Here is a 20000-nt window from a genome sequence, read left to right on the forward strand (position 1 = left end):
AGCCCCTTTCACACAGTGATACCGGTTAATATCCGGATCATTTCTGGAACAACTTTACCAGTACATTCAAAACAGTGCTGATCACACAGGCGAGTGTAGCAGACCTCAAATGGACTTCCCTCTCAAACACAGTCACACACACACACACACACACACACACACAGATGAGGAGGAGAAACGCTGATTTCATTCCTTTATAGAGTAGTGAGGCACAGTGAAGATACTTTAACACCGGAAACTTCTCTCTCAATCCTCTGCTTCACCATCTGCATGTACCACGCGACTGAGCAGGCACACAGAAAAAGACAAATCTTCTTATTTTAAACATTTAAATGCAAATGAAATAAAATCACAACTACATAATGTAAATAAAAAATATATATCTTTAAATAACATAACTCCCCCAACATTAACATATGAACTTGTGGCAACCTCATGCAGTCACATCTATCTTATATCTAACTGTAAATGGCATTCATTTCTAATTACTGAATTACTGATAAAATAAAACTCCTTTTTGTTTGCATTAATGAAATTACTAGGTGAAAATCTGCCACAACACAATTAAATGACACCATTACTCTAATTTAAACTGATTTACATATTTGGATTCTCAAAATAACAAGCCAATAACCAAAACAACACACCGTGACAGAATAGTGAGGCACAGTGAGTGTACACTTTAACACCGGAAACTTCTCTCTCAATCCTACATGAAAATGCACGTGCAAATGAAACTCTAAATAAATCACAATAAACACACCATATTAGAGTAAAATATACTCATCACAACGATACACATTATAACAGAAACCCTAAGCAGCATTATAACATCAAAATATTATGATTGTGACTGCAAAGAGATCATAATTGCAAGATTAGACGAGAGCGAGAATGACCTCTGCTTCACCATCTGCGTACACCACGCGACTGAATGCGGGCACACAGAGGGAAGCTTTAGGCTGCGTCCGAAACAGCATACTTCCATACCATATAGTACGCTAAAATCAGTATGCGAGCCGAGTAGTATGTCTGAATTCATAGAATTGGAAAGTCAGTATGCGAGAAGTACCCGGATGACTTACTACTTCCGGTGAGATTCTGGAGTGCACATCCCATGCACGCTGCGCTATCCCATAATGCCCTGCGAGCGAATTCATGGAGATATGTGTGTGTGTGCTGGCGCTCACCGGCTGCTTCACGTGCACACGCGTCACAGAGCTGGAAGGTAAACAAACAGCGGCTTATCATCAGCATCTTAACGATAATTATTTCCACAGTCGGCATTCAGAAGGAACAGAGAAACATGATGTGACTAACATTAAGCAGCTAAATGTGTCTGGACAAATATTCAAAGACCTTTATCTTCATAAACCATGCGGATGTCAATGCGTCTGAGTGTTCTGATTGGCTGGGGTAGACGTCTCATGTCAGAGAGTTCTAGAAGTGAGCGCAATCTTCCCGACAATCTTCCTGCAGTCTCTCTCTCTCTCACTCACACATATCTACACACCTGAAGAAGACACGTGACTGTTCACATTCCACATCTGCTGTCAGATGCTTCAGATCACAGACATGCGACACACACACACACACACACACACACACACACACACACACACACACACACACACACAGCCATGCATTTCATACACAGCCACGTGTCACACAGATTCATTCACACACTCACAGCCAAACACAAGTGACATTCCACATGTGCTTTCAAGTTCACAGACATGTGTCACACACACACACACACACACAAACAAACAGACACACACTTCCATGCCTCATAGACACAAAGGCATACACGCACACACACACCAGGATCAGCTGATGCACATCTTCAGTTTACACTTCAGATGAACCTGAAAGCAGCGTCACACCATGATCAAAACCAGCTGTGAGTGTGTGTGTGTGTGTGTGTGTGTGTGTGTGTGTGTGTGTGCGTGCGTGCGTGTGTGCGTGCGTGCGTGCGTGCGTGCGTGCGTGCATGCGTGCGTGTGTGTGTGTGCGTCATCCTGCCGCAGCTGTTTTTCCAGCTTCTATGTGTTTCCTGAGGCTCTGGGCTGGAACTTCCTGAATCTGCTGCACTGCGAGTCAGAGACGCTGATCTGTATTGTGTTCAACACTCCTGAACACAACACACACCACGACACCACAAATACACATGACAAATAATCCATACAGTGCAGAAGTGTGTGTGTGTGTGTACTGGTTTTGATGGCTCATAAGGACAGACATGTGTATAATGATATGGGTGTGACCGAACCCTAACTATTACACATGTTGAAGTGCTTTATGAGGACCTGTATTGTGTCCTCGTAATTTTAAATGTTTTTAAATCATGCTTAACGAGCTCTGTGAGATTAGTGTGTGTGTGTTTGTGTGTGTGTGTGTGTGTGTGTGTGTGTGTGTAGCAAGACGGTCTTGAGCCACGCATGTGTTTTCTACCTGCAGGTGTGTGACGTCTGAAATGAAGCTTTAGTTTATGCATCAACAGACTCACTAAAAACAAACACGGTTTCAAAGAGATGTGTGCTGACTGTGTGTGTGTGTGTGTGTGTGCTGACTGTGTGTGTGTGTGTGTTTTCAGATCCAGACGTTTAGTGTGGAAGCGCCATGTTCAACAGTGGACGAGTTGACCAGTGGAGAGGCCATGGCACAAGTGCTGCAGAAGATGTATGACACACACACACACACACACACACACACCACAGATAAACACACTCTCGCACACACAGTAGTGCTTTATCAGAGTGTGAGTAGAGTCTGAGGTCATGCTGTGGTTGTTGTGTCAGCTGTGATGGGTCCGCTGGTGTACAGTGTTCAGATGTGCTGCTACAGCGCAGACTCGTCTGTCTTTATGAGGAGAATGTGCTCTGACTGCTGTTTGATGATCATTAATCACACACACACACACACACACACACACACATACACACACACACACGCACACACACACACACACACACACACACACACACACACACACACAGCAGCAGGTGTATTAGACACATTGATGCGGTGACTGATGCAGAAGTGTTCACTGCACCTCTTCATCTGTTCATGTGTTGTCTCTCTCTCTCTCTCTCTCTCTCTCTCTCTCTCTCTCTCAGTGATGTGATGTACTTCACTGACGCCTGGATCAGTCGTATTAAACCTGAGGTTGGCGATAACTGGAGGTTAAAGGTGATCATTAGCTCTGTTTCACTCTTCTCTTCTGTTCACACACACACACACACACACACACACACACACACACACACACACACACACATTCAGACTCTCCACATCAGTATTTACTGACTTGACGTCGGTTTTCCCCAGATGAGCAACTTGAAGAAGATACTGAAAGGCATTCTGGACTACAACCATGAGGTGAGACGCGGGTCTGTGTGTGAGGCTGAAATGACTTGTGATTTATTAGTAAGACTGACCTGTGTGTGTGTGTGTGTGTGTGTGTGTGTGTGTGTGTGTGTGCGCGCGCAGGTGTTGGGGCAGCAGATCAATGACTTCACCCTTCCAGACGTCTCCCTCATCGCTGAGCACTCAGATGCAGCGGAGCTGGGCCGAATGCTGCAGCTCATCCTGGGCTGTGCTGTTAACTGTGAACAGAAGCAGGGTGAGTGATTGTGTGCGTGTGTGTCTGTGTCTGTGTGTGTGTGTGTGTGTGTGTGTGTGTGTGTGTGTGTGTGTGTGTGTGTGTGTGTGTGTGTCTGTGTCTGTGTCTGTGTGTGTGTGTGTGTGTGTGTGTGTGTGTGTGTGTCTGTGTCTGTGTCTGTGTCTGTGTGTGTGTGTGTGTGTGTGTGTGTGTGTGTGTGTGTGTGTGTCTGTGTGTGTGTGTCTGTGTGTGTGTGTGTGTGTGTGTGTGTGTGTGTGTGTGTGTGTGTGTCTGTGTCTGTGTCTGTGTCTGTGTCTGTGTGTGTGTGTGTGTGTGTGTGTGTGTCTGTGTCTGTGTCTGTGTGTGTGTGTGTGTGTGTGTGTGTGTGTGTGTGTGTGTGTGTGTTTGTGTGTGTGTGTGTGTGTGTGTATGTGCGTGTGGTTGTGAGCAGTAGGGATGGGTTCTGAAACTCTGTACTTTATCAGTATTGGTGCTCGGGCTGGGTGATATTGTGATGATCATGATGTCATGTTTATATCATTCGTTATTGATAATTATTATTTTTATCAGCACATTTAGGAATATTAGGATTTATTTAACACTTTATTGAGCAACATTACTAAGGCAAATAGTTTTAATAGTCAAAATCAAAACTGTTTAAACAGAATACTGCTCTCTCCATCATGAAACAAACAGAAGTGTGCAAGAGACTCTGAAAGTTGATCAATACAGTGTTACAGCGTGAGCAATGGTGAAGCGTAAACACTGAACAACCACAGCAAACTCCTCAACAACAACAACAACAACAACAACAACAACAACAACAACAACAACACCACCACTGATGATCATCAGATGTGAGCTTTAGTAAAGCACTCATCATTATTCAGACACACACTGCAGCGCTACAGAGAGTGAAGCTGGATGACTACAGTACTCTGTCTGATGGGGAGCTGCTGGCTGGATGCACAAGAAAAGAAACCCAAAAGCCGCTGTGGCGACATCCTTACATCCTTTTTATTTACAATCTCCTCACTGCTGCTATACGGCACTCATTATCATATGCTATTATTCTCACCTGAAGGGACATGTGTGTGTGTGTGTCGATTCCTCAACCGTTTACAAGAGACTTTGCACTCGCGCTCCCCTGGAGTAAGTCGGCGACTATCAAGCGTTTCTCTGAGGAGGCCAAACGGAGAAGCCATTGCTGCAGCTTATGGAGAACAGTAAAGAGCGCTGCAGTGTTTGGCTGCGCTGTGTTTGGTAATTAGTCTACTATTACTGCTGAAATGTGTATGCTGCATACAGAGTGTGAAGCAGATTGCCGAGTTCTACTTGCATGGATTGTGGTGCACTTGCGGCATTCGGGAAAGTTCAAGAAGTGTCTGGCTGCAGAGTTGCACTTGCACCTTCAGGCTTGCACTCTCGGGCTTGCGTGCTCAGGCACCCACGCTTTCTATGCAAGGGACATCATTTGCAATCAATACAAACAAACCGAAAGTAAGTTTCCAGTTTGTTTGGGTTGCCAGTGACGACGTTGGCAAATAATTCTAAGCACTTAAGTTGTATACCATGACAGGACCCCCCCCAACCACACACACACACACACACACACACAAACAAAAGCAGTTTGTGTATTCAGCAGGGCTCGAAATTGCGACCGTTTTGGTCGCATATGCGCCCTAAAATTAATCTATGCGACCTCATAATATATTTGGGCGCATTAGTGCGACTGCAGATAATGGTTGTAGTGAGACCTGTTTTGGTTTTTTGTAAAAACGTGCTGAATCGCTCTTCCCTGCCGCTATATTGGTTCATATTAGCTGTCATTCACTCAAGGTATTCCGCTGTCAGATGATAGGGAAGGAGCTTTTATGACCACAGGAAATGCAAACGGCTGAAGAGTGAAAACTTAAAGCACACAGGTTTGCAAACCCCACCTAAAGTTGAGGCGCAGATGGAGCGATCATGACACGTCATGTGGTGAATAATGATCCGCCAGCTGAGATCAATCGAGTATGCGCTTCTTGGAGAAGGTGCCCGAATCTCCATGCGTCGCATTCACTGCGTGTTCAGCGCAAATGTCCGCTAAAAGTCAAATCTAATACTGTACATATCATCGCCAAAGAAGCTCGCCTTTACTAAGTTTACACTGAAACTGCGGCTAATAACAAAGAGCGGTATTGCGCCGGTGGTCAGCGCAAGAATCCTGCTCTGCCTGCTCATATATTGGGTCGGCTGACTCGCCTGCTTTCCACTAACACAGAAAAATGAAGATCAGCTCAGACTGAACCTTTAAATTGACACAAACTGAAACCAAATCTTTTCAAGAGTGATAGAAGTGAGACTTTACTTACTTTCTCTTGTCTATTCTTGTTTGAGGTGTATATTATTTTTTTATTTATTTACTGATGACTGCTTTGCAGCTTTCATCATTGAATTGAATTATTTATTATAATCTTTTGTTTGTTTTGTAGCAGAAATATTATTTATTAAATTGACATGCATATAAAAACAGCAGCACAAAATCAATACTTCTTACTGCAATGCTTCATTTTTGTTTGATGCAAACTATACAATTATTTTTCATAAAGTAACAGACTTTTTATAGCAGATAACCTACATTCATGCACATTCAAGGCAGCATCATAATGAGAAATGGAATTCATTGTTACTATTATTGTCATTTTCATCATCATTCATATTCTAAGGCCTAATTATTAGACATTTATTTTGGAATTATTGCACACAAATATCAATGTCTTCGCAGCATTAAGCCTGATTTATACTTCTGCGTCAAGTGACCGGCGTGACCCACGGCGCATGCAACGCGAGCAGCTGTGCATTTATACTTCTGCTGCTGTCTCTGTTGGTCTGCATTAACACTTCCGAAACGCTAGTTGGCAGTGAGGTGTAAATGTTCCTCTGTGTCGAGTTTCTTCTCTGGTTTTTAGCTTTTCCTGAACACTTCCGGGATGTACAAGTGACTCAAACTTGCTCATTTAGAGGCAGGAACCGGCGGACGTGCAACAACTTTAACTATGAGGTAAACACAAAACAAAACTTTCCATCCGGAGCTCCTTCACGCGACTCCACACTTGTAAACAATCGCTCGCGCCATTCGCGCGGCTCTCGGTCCCGCCCAGACTCGTCAGCGCTACCAAGCCGACCACTCACAGAGCTTACGCTATGCGTCGTTGCGACGTGTAGTTACATTTTTTGAGAGGTGCACGTCAGTGACGGCCACGGCCACGGCGAAGGGCTATGCGTCAGCGCTGTAGCATACGCCGGTGTTTGACGCAGAAGTATAAATCAGCCTTTAGTTAGATAGTTGTTTCTGGTATTTGTCAGTCCTATTAATGTTGTTTTAAAATAAAACAAATACCTTAAAAAACTATTTGCAGCGGTGCTCATTCATTTTTTCTGGTGCTCCTAAAAATTTTTTGGTGCTCATAAATATTTAAAGTTGGGAGCACCGGTGCTACCAAGTAAAAAGGTTAATTTCGAGCCCTGTTCAGCATATGATTTTAAAGCTTTAATGGAAATTTACCAAAGCAGGCTACTATTAAAATTCATACCAGCACAGCTTATTATTTATTGATATGAACTATCAGGTCTAAATAGACACACAAAGTATTCCTAAACAGTTAAGAATAAAAAACAACAGGCTAAAGCAAATCTGAATTTTAGTTTGTATTTTAAACATTTCAGGGAGTTTTAGTATTACAACTAATGAACACACATTATGGTCTTGCAGCAATGATTCTTGAATGACTTGGGAAACTATTGGTTAATCAGCAGGTCCCAGGACGATCGTAAACAAGATTGCAGATGTGGATGCAAGTGCTGTGACGGGAGAGTGCAGGGCTCGATTGCATGAAGTCCTTAACCCAAACATCCCTCAGTTTAAGGTTAAGGGTACCCTTTGTGAAAGTTGGTTTGCAAGGAGAAAAAAAAAGAAAGAAAGATCAACTCAAGGCTGTCATTCAGTATTTCCCCTTAGTCCTTAGCAACCATTTCCTGTAAGGGACCTAATCAGCTCCCTTGAACAAATGAGACTGAGGCCGTACTCACACTATGTACAGTTGCCTCGAACCGGGCCAAAGCACGCTTGTCCCCCCTCCCGTCTCCCCCGACGGCCCGCACTCACACTACAATCGGGCCTGGGCACGCTTACGTCATCGCTGCTGCGCTGTTCAGTGAGAAGCGCTCTCGCTCAGCACAGTGGAGATTTCTCTAGTTATATCGTGTCAGTGGTTTGTTATGCAGTGACATGCAGTCACATATTTCGCTAAACAGTCCTTAGGGATGCGGGGACACGCAGTCAGATATTTCGCCGAACAGATCCGCCACTTTTGGCGCTCATAAACAGTCATAAAGCCCTCGTGCTGCAGGAATGAGGAGGTCTGCTGTAGGTGCAGCTGTCGTGCAGTGAGAGGTTTGCGTCTTTAATAAACTACGGCAGTTTGCGTTCACTGAACAGTAAGAATGATTAATAAATCCATATCAAACAGCCCCTTAAAGTCATGTCTCGCTTTCAGTTTCAGGCTTTGGTGCGTTTTGCAACGGGCCAGGGCCGGCCAAGTGAACCGTGCCTGAGCCCGATTCGGCGCACTCACACTTCTCAAACGATCCGGGAAACGGGCCTGGGCACGGTATCGGATAGCATAGTATGAGTACGCCCTCAAAGTTCAAGCATTCTCACCCAAATAAAAATGTTTTAGATGAAAGACTCACAGGACTGCAGATGAATAATTTAATAAAACCATTTAATAAATAAACTAAGACATGTTGATGAGTTAGCACGTCTGCGCAGGAGTGCATCCATATGAAGTCGCCGTTTCAGTGCAGTTTCAACAGTCTCTGCAAGATCTCGGCCCAGTTTTATAGGTCCTCCACACATAATGTCGAGATGGACTCAATAAGGGAACGTCTCGACTCGCTTAACTGAAGGAAATCGGCACAGATGATGTGAAACATTACTGCAGAGCTGTTGTAAGGCAAGCATTCGTAGTTTGTTACGATCTGTTTGCGTAACTAAAGCAACTGAGGTGCCCGTCACCATATGTTTCCAGAAACTACAGTCAAACGCTTAGAAAACAGGTATTTAGGTAGGGGTGACACATTAGAAGTTTTTGCAATGCTCTTAAGGCGGATTTAAGCTTCTGCGTCAAGCGCACGTGTATGCTACGGCGCGGCCTACGCATGGACGCATAGCCCTCGCCATGGCCGTCGACGTCGCTGCCGCGCACTGTTTAAAAAATGGAACTACACGTCGCAACGGTGCACAGCACAAGCTCTTTGGTTGGTCAGCTTGGTAGCGTTGACCTGTGTGGGCGAGAGTTGCGCGAGCCTGATGGAGCGAGTGTTTACAGGTGTGGAGTCCCATGAAGGAGCTCCGGGTGGAGACTGTTGTTTTGTGTTTACCTCATGGTTAAAGTTGGTGCACGTCCGCTGGTTCCTGCCTCAAAATGAGCGAGTTTGAGCCACTTGTACATTTAAGGAAGCGCTCAGAAAAGCAGAACTAAACTCGACACAGAGGAACATAAACGCTTTACTGCCAGCTAGTGTTTCTGGAGTGTATTGCAGATCAACACAAACAGCGCGCAGGAGTATAAATGCACAGCAATGCGCAAGACATGTGCTGTGGGTCACGCCGATCACTCAGCACCGAAGTATAAACCAGGCTTTAATGAAATCCCTTACCTCAGGGATTTTCCCCCTCAGGGACACCCTAAAATTAAATTACTAAAGACTTTCATGCAAGCAGCCTCAGGTGGCGATTATAAATGACGTCACTTGCAGAGGAAGCAAGGTTGCCTGAGCTTGCAAGTCCGAGGGTGCAAGCCTGAACGTGCAAGTGCAAATCTGCAGCCAGACTCGATTAAATAGTTTAGATGTTTTCAACTAGGTGTGCCTAGTTTACATGTGCGCCGCTTGCACAACATGTGCGTGTCGCTCCCATGAGTGCGTTGTTCAGTCGTGCGCCTCCATTGGAAATGACAAAATGACACCCTAAGCTTATTAGCTCAGCCGCCACATTTATATAAAACTATAGCCTTCAGACAAAACTACACACCGAATCTTTTTCATAGATATTGACAATAGTGTTCGGTCAATAAATATCGATTTTATCGCCCAGCCCTAATCGTTGCTAAATTAAAAAAGACAGAAGATCGATTATATCAGAGTAGCTCTGACGTTGACTGGAGAGTTATTGCTGAATGAACATTACTCACTGCAGCATCGTTTAACAGATCAGCCTTCTCTAATTTGTGATATTTGTTATTCGTCTGCACAGTAGGGAATCTCACATAAGGATAACGGCGAGCGCGTCAAGTAAACGCCTTCACAGATCAGAGCTGTGCGCACACATTCAGCGACACCGCTCATAAGCTTGTACAAGGAGTCAAATGGGTTATATTTCAAACTAACCAGGCCTGCCGTAGATACTTTAACTTAAATGACAAAACAAAAACAACACTGACTGTAACGATACACGATATAAAATCGAAATCGCGACACTCAGATCTACGATCCTGTGTCGCGGTGTGATAAGGGAGAATCGCGACACACCCCGTGACTACCTTTCCAATAACGTCACGCGTGCCTGCAAAAGTTGAGCTAGTTGAAGAAGAACGTGAGGAAACACTTTTTTTCCGCTCGACATTACAAGCACTGCTCCGTTTAAGCCCTCGCAATTAGCGTTTAACCGGGAGAGCTCACAAGGAGCTCTTAGTAAGGGACTGTCTGAATGTGTCAGGAATATCAAAAACAAAACCAACTTAACCCCTCTTGACAACAGACAACGGCAGAAACATTGCCAGTGCTGTCAAAGCATTGTTGTTAATGTGGCTGCGCAGAGAGGGATGGGCGTTCACCAGATGCCCCGACTCCTCTGCAGAGGAAACTTTTCTGTAACCGTGCTGTGCGCTTTCTGTTTGAACCTTTGAGAGTTAACGTTACGTGTTGACTGACAGCGCGATGCGTGAGGCCAGGAAACAGGACAAAGCTTTCAGTTAAGATGCACATGGTTTCTATAGTTATACTTTATTTATAGATAAATGCATATGACTTATAATCACTCATCACTCTATCTTGCTGGAAATTTATAGCCGTTTCGCTTTACTTCAGGATGCATGCCGCTCTGAAGGTCTAATCGCTGTTTTAAGTTATCCAGAGCTGTATGAATGTATAAATCTTGAATATAACAATAGCATTAAATATTACAATTGTAACAACACAGACAGCAACACTTATGCACAATCGATACCCAGCTGATTCAGTCGTTTCATAAGAGGACCGCGCCTCTTCTCTTCTTTTTTCCTTGTCAACATAAAGGCAGTGAGATGCGCCTTGTTTTCGGCTTATAAAGCATGTATGCATATTAATGCAATAGCATATTTAAACAACAAAACTGTTTACAAAAAGTCTACATATGCGCACGTTGTTGTTGTCTTTTCATCACGCAGCGCGCGCACTTGAACCGCGAGGGAGAGAGAGGAAACCATCGATCAGGACTTATTCTTTAAAATAATGATTTCTATTAAAATGTAAAAGGCTTTGTTATTATAATAATAACAGCGGGGCATTAAATAAATGCATATTTTCCGTGGAGCGGGCAATTTGAGGAAGTCTGCGATTTTTATTTGACGGAAGAAAAAACATGATTGAAAAAAACAGCCTATGCCGGTTATTAAAAAGAATCAGTCAGTATTTTCGTTTTGTAATATAAATTAATTATTTAAGTGTAAATAATTTAGGGCAGTCCTATTTATTTTATTCATTTTATTTAGATTATTCTGCTCTTCTGTGCTAAACACTGCAGGTGCGTGAAAATGCTCTGTTGTTCTGTTCTGTTATTAATATGCTAGCATTTAAAAATAAATCAGTAGCCTATTTTAAAATGCAATATTTAATGTGTCAGACACAAAATAGACACGTCAATTTGTTTAATATAAAATTAATAGTAATCTGACCAGTTAACCGTTATTATAATAACCGATTAATGAGCGGCGGTTGTCTGTTAGCAAAATTAACCGAAATGAGCATCCCTATAGCCATTTAATTTACTTTTTCTATGTAAGAGAACTTGATGGAAAAAGAATTTTTAACATGCTTGAACCATCTACACAATGCAGTTTAGTTCTGTTTGGTTTTTCAAAAGTATTTTGTTACAAAGAAAACAAAAATGATATAATTTTATTTAATAAAAAATAGTTTTAAAAATCTTTTTTTCCCCACCCCACACGAAAAAAAAATCGTGATATGAATCGAATCGTGGGTTTGGTGTATCGTTACAGCCCTAACTGACTGATGCTGTTCAAGAACCGGCGGTGTACTGTAGAGTTATAAAAGACAGTTTTTCTAATCATGTTTGTTTTTTTCTTCTGTCAAATAAAAGCATCAGGCTGCCTCACATCTACTGATGCGGTGGAAATATGCATTTAATGAATGCTCTGCTGTTATGATCATATCATAACCCTCTGTCATCATATTAAACAGAAGTCATCATGTTGAAGATTGTGTGTTGAGTGTCTGCGCTTCTGTGCTTTCATTTCCTCTCTCACTCGCGGCTCATGTGCTCCTGCCCTGCGCGTGATCAGACATACGTTGATTATTATTTAAGGCAGTCTATGGGCTGCTATAGCACATAATCACTGTGTTTTTACATTTAGTATAGAGTTGCATTGATTTGCGTACATGATTTATAAGCTTTAAAATGAATGCCTCAGTTTGCTGTAGAGGAATCATTATGCAGAAATCATGAAGATCACTGCATGTGTTTGATGGTAGATTATGTCGGCTATTTTAAAAGTGGATGTTGTATTAGATCTATTAATAACTGCAGTTCTGCAGATGGAGAAGGGTTGGGTTGTTGGTTGTACACTAAATCATCACAACTATCTGTTGTGTTTGTGAGCGGTGCGGTGGGGTGGGCGCTCTGATGGAGAGCAAACCCTGACGCTCTGACTTGTTTCTAAAGCAGAGAAGAGTTCAGAGAGTTTTGCTTTTGCAAAGAGAGGAAGATGTTGATGACCAGATCCAGGAGAGAGGCTTCAGCATCAGTGTTCAGCTGTCAGACTGTGAGCAGCAGTGTCCTTCTTTCACATCCTCTTTGGGAGAATGGGCTGCGTCTCTAGCTGCATGTGTTACCGCACCGCGACTTATCACATGTGTGTTGCAGATTCATGCAGCAAAGCTGAAATCGTGCTAAATAAAAATGAACAGTTTTCAGTCGCTTAACTGTTGAATAGGGTGAAAATGCATCCTTTCGGTAATGGTTAACAGGTTACTCTGAGCACCCCTAGCCCATCTGATCATTCAACTGCATTATGCAACTCAGAGAGGGTATTGTGAGCTGCAGAGATCATAACAAACCAAGAGAGAGCTGCCGGAGAGGCAGACATGCTGATGTTCCTCCAGAGGAATGGTCATTTTCCTTCATTAGCACTCTACATTCTTTTACATTTTCATTGATTGTGTTACAGTTATTAGTTTTATTTTATTCTACATTAAAGTCATAATAATAAAATAAAGTGCTGATAATTCTGTTTTATTTGTTCTTGCTTTTTCATTTAAAACACTACTAAAAGTACCGATAAGGGAACCGCTAAAGCACCGAACCGATGAGTGCTATCCATAACAGTAGTAATACTGGTAAAACCTTAGCGATACCCATCCCTAGTGATGTGTGCAAGAAAGTGTGTTCAACTGTGTGTGTGTATATGCATGTGTGTGTGCTGTTATCATTATGCTGTATACATTAGTAATGACTAGGGCCAGACGCAATCTGCGGATGTTTTTTGCTATTTCTGCCAAAAATTTTGGTAAAAATCTGCAGATTTCAGTGGAATTATTTTAGTATCATAACTAAAACCTGAATATGTGACATAAAAAAAATATCTTTTTTACTTTTATTTAATCTTTAAAATGCAAATCCAATTAGATTCACTTGATTTGGTAAACAAAGCCAGTCTCTCATATAATATCTCTACTAAAAGACAGAACATATGACTGTACACACTGCCTTGTACATAAATCATTTTCACATTAGTCAATAATATTACTGAAATTAATTAATTAAATTTAGATTTACGGTCATTTACACGAGTAAATAAACAGAATTAACGATGGGCCGAAATCTGCAGAATTCTGCGTGCGCAGACTCTGTGTGGGCCTAGTGATGATGCTGATAATCCAGCTCTACATCAGGGAAGTTCATCAGTTTGTCTGTCGACACAGAAAGCAGCTATTCAGCAGGTATTAATAGTAATGGCTATAGTGGTGTAACGGATCACATATCTCATCATGGTTGGGATCACACTGCGGTTTTTCAGTCACGGATTGGACCATTTTTCGGATCAGCAAAAAAGGGAGGAGACAAATGTCATTTCCTTTCCATTTATAGAAAAATAGTACAGCAAATATATTTACAACATACAACATATCTTTATTTTCAGTTAATCATTCACCAACCCACACATTAAACCTCATGATTCATTATTGCTGGATCATTTCTGAAACATATTCAGGGACCTAATGTTGATGGATGTTTGTCTCCACCTATTGGTTACACAATGTAATTGCTCCAACAATCTCGATCAAGCGCAGATTTAGATGCACCGTTTCTAAGAATTAATGGTAAACATATGCAGATCAGCATCATTTATCATTGATGTTGCGCGGGTTTAAATTGAACACCTTTAATTAATTGCCTAAGACAGCATTTAGGCAGAACTTCTTCCGTCATCATTATATTTTACAGCGAAGCCAAAATGCGGTCATGCATGTGATTTGAGTGATGCAGGGGCGTTCTCTCTGCAGTAACCTACAAGTTCAAAGTTAATAATCCCCGGGTCACATGCGTTCTGATTCATCGGTTGTAATCTGTATGGATCCATCTGATCTGTTACACCCCTAGTAATGACCTCTCACAGTATCTCCATTCAGTTTAATGGCTGCTGGTCCACTGATGATGATGAAGATGATGATGATGGTGATAATGATGAAGATGATGATGGTGATGATGATAATGATGATGAAGGTGATGATGATGAAGATGATGATGGTGATAATGATGATGATGATAATGATGATGAAGGTGATGATGATGAAGATGATGATGGTGATAATGATGATGATGATAATGATGATGATGGTAATGATGATGTTGATGATGATGGTGATGATGATGATGATGATGATGATGAAGGTGATGATGATGAAGATGATGATGGTGATAATGATGATGATGATAATGATGATGAAGGTGATGATGATGATGAAGATGATGATGGTGATGATGAGGATGATGATGACGATGATGATGATGATGATGACGATGGTGATGGTGATGATGATGGTGGTGATGATGATGGTGGTGATGATGATGATGATGATGATGATGATGATGAAGATAAAGATGATGATGATGATGACGATGGTGATGATGATGATGAAGATAAAGATGATGATGGTGATGATGATAAAGATGATGATGGTGATGATGATGATGGTGATGATGATGATGATGATGGTGATGATGATGATGACGATGTTGATGATGATGATGATGATCTTATTTGCAGAGTATATCCAGACCATCATGATGATGGAGGAGTCTGTGCAGCACGTGGTGATGACAGCCATTCAGGAGGTCAGTGTGTGTGCGTCTGTGTGTCTGTGTGCGTGTCTACGCAAGCGGCAGTGTTATTGTGTGCATCTTTGTGCGTACATCTCTTTATGTGTCAGACTGGTGTTTATTCATGTGTGTGTGTGTGTGTGTGTGTGTGTGTGTGTTCACAGTTGATGAGCAAAGAGTCGCCTGTGCCTTCAGGAAGTGACTCGTATGCTGATCTGGACCGGCAGGTATGATCAGAGCTCAGAGCACAGCTAATAAGCTAATGATGTGGCTGATAATAAACCTTGTGTGTGTGTGTGTGTGTGTGTGTGTGTGTGTGTGTGTGTGTGTGTGTGTGTGTGTGTGTGTGTGTGTGTGTGCGCGCAGCTGAAGAAGACAGTGGAGGAGCTGAATGATGCACTGGCCGGAAAGGAGGAGATCGCTCAGAGGTGCCATGAGCTGGACATGCAGGTACACACACGCACACATACTCAGGTATATGGCTGTACTCTACACCACACGATTAGTCTGAAAATGTCTTTGTTTCTTGATAAAAGTCTTCATTGGAGATGCGGCAGGCGTGTGATGTGCCGCTGATGTGGCTGTAAATAATCCTCCAGTCTGGAGTTCATCATCACACACACACACCGAGCTGGTGTGTACTCAGACAGATCACACACACACACACACACACACACACACACACACACACACACACACACACTCCAGTGGTTGATAGAGAGTGTTTATATTGTGAGGATCAGCGGGTGCTCCACTGTTCTGATTCGCTGTACAGTGTGTACAGCCGTGTCCTCTGTCCTCCAGCTCATGTCTGATATGACACTCTTGCTCTGTTCTCCAGACTCATACTTAATACCTGTAGTTGATGACTGTTCCTGCATTTTGCATTGACAGCTGGTAATGAGACTCCTCACACTGCGGTCACGTCTGCTCCTGTAGCTGAGCCTCCTGCTGCTGGGAGTGTATTTGTGTTGATTATATCAGAGTTTACTCATCTGGAGCCGTTATTTGTATATAATGTAGATGACAGTCTCCAGTCTCCTCAAGCAGTGGCTCCTGATCAGGGCCAGCGTGTCCATAGAGGCCTCTACTACTACCCTCACCACCCGCACCCTCAGTTATGTTCGTGTCTAGTGTGATAGAATAGAGAGGGCGGCGTCAGCGACACTACCCTCACCACCCGCACCCTCAGTTATATCCATGTCTAGTGTGATAGAATAGAGAGGGCGGCGTCCCCAACACTACCCTCACCACCCGCGCCCTCAGTTATATCCATGTCTAGTGTGATAGAATAGAGAGGGCGGCGTCCCCAACACTACCCTCACCACCCGCGCCCTCAGTTATATCCATGTCTAGTGTGATAGAATAGAGAGGGCGGCGTCCCCAACACTACCCTCACCACCCGCGCCCTCAGTTATATCCGTGTCTAGTGTGATAGAATAGAGTGGGCGGCGTCCCCAACACTACCCTCACCACCCGCGCCCTCAGTTATGTTCGTGTCTAGTGTGATAGAATAGAGAGGGCGGCGTCCCCAACACTACCCTCACCACCCGCGCCCTCAGTTATATCCATGTCTAGTGTGATAGAATAGAGAGGGCGGCGTCCCCAACACTACCCTCACCACCCGCGTTCTCAGTTATGTCCGTGTCTAGAGCGATAGAATAGAGAGGGCGGCGTCAGCGACACTACCCTCACCACCCGCGCCCTCAGTTATATCCGTGTCTAGTGTGATAGAATAGAGTGGGCGGCGTCCCCAACACTACCCTCACCACCCACGCCCTCAGTTATATCCGTGTCTAGTGTGATAGAATAGAGTGGGCGGCGTCCCCAACACTACCCTCACCACCCGCGCCCTCAGTTATGTTCGTGTCTAGTGTGATAGAATAGAGAGGGCGGCGTCAGCGACACTACCCTCACCACCCGCACCCTCAGTTATATCCATGTCTAGTGTGATAGAATAGAGAGGGCGGCGTCCCCAACACTACCCTCACCACCCGCGCCCTCAGTTATATCCGTGTCTAGTGTGATAGAATAGAGAGGGCGGCGTCCCCAACACTACCCTCACCACCCGCGCCCTCAGTTATGTTCGTGTCTAGTGTGATAGAATAGAGAGGGCGGCGTCAGCGACACTACCCTCACCACCCGCGCCCTCAGTTATGTTCGTGTCTAGTGTGATAGAATAGAGAGGGCGGCGTCAGCGACACTACCCTCACCACCCGCACCCTCAGTTATATCCATGTCTAGTGTGATAGAATAGAGAGGGCGGCGTCCCCAACACTACCCTCACCACCCGCGTTCTCAGTTATATCCGCGTCTAGTGCGCCAGAATAGAGAGGGTGGCGTCCCCAACACTACCCTCACCACCCGCACCCTCAGTTATATCCGCGTCTAGTGCGCCAGAATAGAGAGGGTGGCGTCCCCAACACTACCCTCACCACCCGCACCCTCAGTTATATCCGCGTCTAGTGCGCCAGAATAGAGAGGGTGGCGTCCGCGCACTACCCTCACCACCCGCGCCCTCAGTTATATCCGCATCTAGTGCGCCAGAATAGAGAGGGTGGCGTCCGCGCACTACCCTCACCACCCGCGCCCTCAGTTATATCCGCGTCTAGTGCGATAGAATAGAGAGGGTGGCGTCCCCAACACTACCCTCACTACCCTCACCACCCGCGCCCTCAGTTATATCTGCGTCTAGTGCGATAGAATAGAGAGGGTGGCGTCCCCAACACTACCCTCACCACCCGCGCCCTCAGTTATATCCGCGTCTAGTGCGATAGAATAGAGAGGGTGGCGTCCCCAACACTACCCTCACCACCCGCGCCCTCAGTTATATCTGTGTCTAGTGTGATAGAATAGAGAGGGCGGCGTCCCCAACACTACCCTCACCACCCGCGTTCTCAGTTATATCCGCGTCTAGTGCGCCAGAATAGAGAGGGTGGCGTCCCCAACACTACCCTCACCACCCGCGCCCTCAGTTATATCCGTGTCTAGTGTGATAGAATAGAGAGGGCGGCGTCCCCAACACTACCCTCACCACCCGCGCCCTCAGTTATGTTCGTGTCTAGTGTGATAGAATAGAGAGGGCGGCGTCAGCGACACTACCCTCACCACCCGCACCCTCAGTTATATCCATGTCTAGTGTGATAGAATAGAGAGGGCGGCGTCCCCAACACTACCCTCACCACCCGCGCCCTCAGTTATATCCGTGTCTAGTGTGATAGAATAGAGAGGGCGGCGTCCCCAACACTACCCTCACCACCCGCGCCCTCAGTTATGTTCGTGTCTAGTGTGATAGAATAGAGAGGGCGGCGTCAGCGACACTACCCTCACCACCCGCGCCCTCAGTTATATCCGTGTCTAGTGTGATAGAATAGAGTGGGCGGCGTCCCCAACACTACCCTCACCACCCGCGCCCTCAGTTATGTTCGTGTCTAGTGTGATAGAATAGAGAGGGCGGCGTCAGCGACACTACCCTCACCACCCGCACCCTCAGTTATATCCATGTCTAGTGTGATAGAATAGAGAGGGCGGCGTCCCCAACACTACCCTCACCACCCGCGCCCTCAGTTATATCCGTGTCTAGTGTGATAGAATAGAGAGGGCGGCGTCCCCAACACTACCCTCACCACCCGCGCCCTCAGTTATGTTCGTGTCTAGTGTGATAGAATAGAGAGGGCGGCGTCAGCGACACTACCCTCACCACCCGCGCCCTCAGTTATGTTCGTGTCTAGTGTGATAGAATAGAGAGGGCGGCGTCAGCGACACTACCCTCACCACCCGCACCCTCAGTTATATCCATGTCTAGTGTGATAGAATAGAGAGGGCGGCGTCCCCAACACTACCCTCACCACCCGCGTTCTCAGTTATATCCGCGTCTAGTGCGCCAGAATAGAGAGGGTGGCGTCCCCAACACTACCCTCACCACCCGCACCCTCAGTTATATCCGCGTCTAGTGCGCCAGAATAGAGAGGGTGGCGTCCCCAACACTACCCTCACCACCCGCACCCTCAGTTATATCCGCGTCTAGTGCGCCAGAATAGAGAGGGTGGCGTCCGCGCACTACCCTCACCACCCGCGCCCTCAGTTATATCCGCATCTAGTGCGCCAGAATAGAGAGGGTGGCGTCCGCGCACTACCCTCACCACCCGCGCCCTCAGTTATATCCGCGTCTAGTGCGATAGAATAGAGAGGGTGGCGTCCCCAACACTACCCTCACCACCCGCGCCCTCAGTTATATCTGCGTCTAGTGCGATAGAATAGAGAGGGTGGCGTCCCCAACACTACCCTCACCACCCGCGCCCTCAGTTATATCCGCGTCTAGTGCGATAGAATAGAGAGGGTGGCGTCCCCAACACTACCCTCACCACCCGCGCCCTCAGTTATATCTGTGTCTAGTGTGATAGAATAGAGAGGGCGGCGTCCCCAACACTACCCTCACCACCCGCGTTCTCAGTTATATCCGCGTCTAGTGCGCCAGAATAGAGAGGGTGGCGTCCCCAACACTACCCTCACCACCCGCGCCCTCAGTTATATCCGTGTCTAGTGTGATAGAATAGAGAGGGCGGCGTCCCCAACACTACCCTCACCACCCGCGCCCTCAGTTATGTTCGTGTCTAGTGTGATAGAATAGAGAGGGCGGCGTCAGCGACACTACCCTCACCACCCGCACCCTCAGTTATATCCGTGTCTAGTGTGATAGAATAGAGAGGGCGGCGTCCCCAACACTACCCTCACCACCCGCGCCCTCAGTTA

The 20000-nt window shown here is 45.2% G+C and overlaps 2 protein-coding genes across 8 annotated transcripts in view; both read left to right on the plus strand.

The window, feature by feature from the left end:
• hook3 (hook microtubule-tethering protein 3) overlaps positions 1-20000 on the plus strand; it is a 46386-nt gene that overhangs the window by 7747 nt on the left and 18639 nt on the right. For all 7 annotated transcript variants that reach the window (XR_015490725.1, XR_015490726.1, XR_015490727.1 and 4 more), the window contains exons 2-8: positions 2597-2682; positions 3120-3192; positions 3331-3381; positions 3493-3625; positions 15196-15263; positions 15413-15475; positions 15615-15698. Coding sequence is in view for 4 of the 7 variants with exons in the window: in XM_087253173.1 (XP_087109299.1) it covers positions 2597-2682; positions 3120-3192; positions 3331-3381; positions 3493-3625; positions 15196-15263; positions 15413-15475; positions 15615-15698 (558 nt within the window). In the remaining 3 variants the exon portion in view is untranslated. The remainder of the gene's footprint in view (positions 1-2596; positions 2683-3119; positions 3193-3330; positions 3382-3492; positions 3626-15195; positions 15264-15412; positions 15476-15614; positions 15699-20000) is intronic.
• Positions 11342-15190, plus strand: LOC147843757 (uncharacterized; the record flags this gene model as incomplete). Its single annotated transcript, XM_087252998.1, has 1 exon — positions 11342-15190. A coding segment is annotated over exon 1 (660 nt), but the record flags the coding sequence as incomplete, so codon positions are not given.

The sequence above is a fragment of the Danio rerio genome, chromosome 5, assembly GCF_052040795.2.
Source record: "Danio rerio strain M-AB ecotype USA chromosome 5, GRCz13ab, whole genome shotgun sequence".
NCBI classification, from domain to species: Eukaryota; Metazoa; Chordata; class Actinopteri; order Cypriniformes; family Danionidae; genus Danio; species Danio rerio.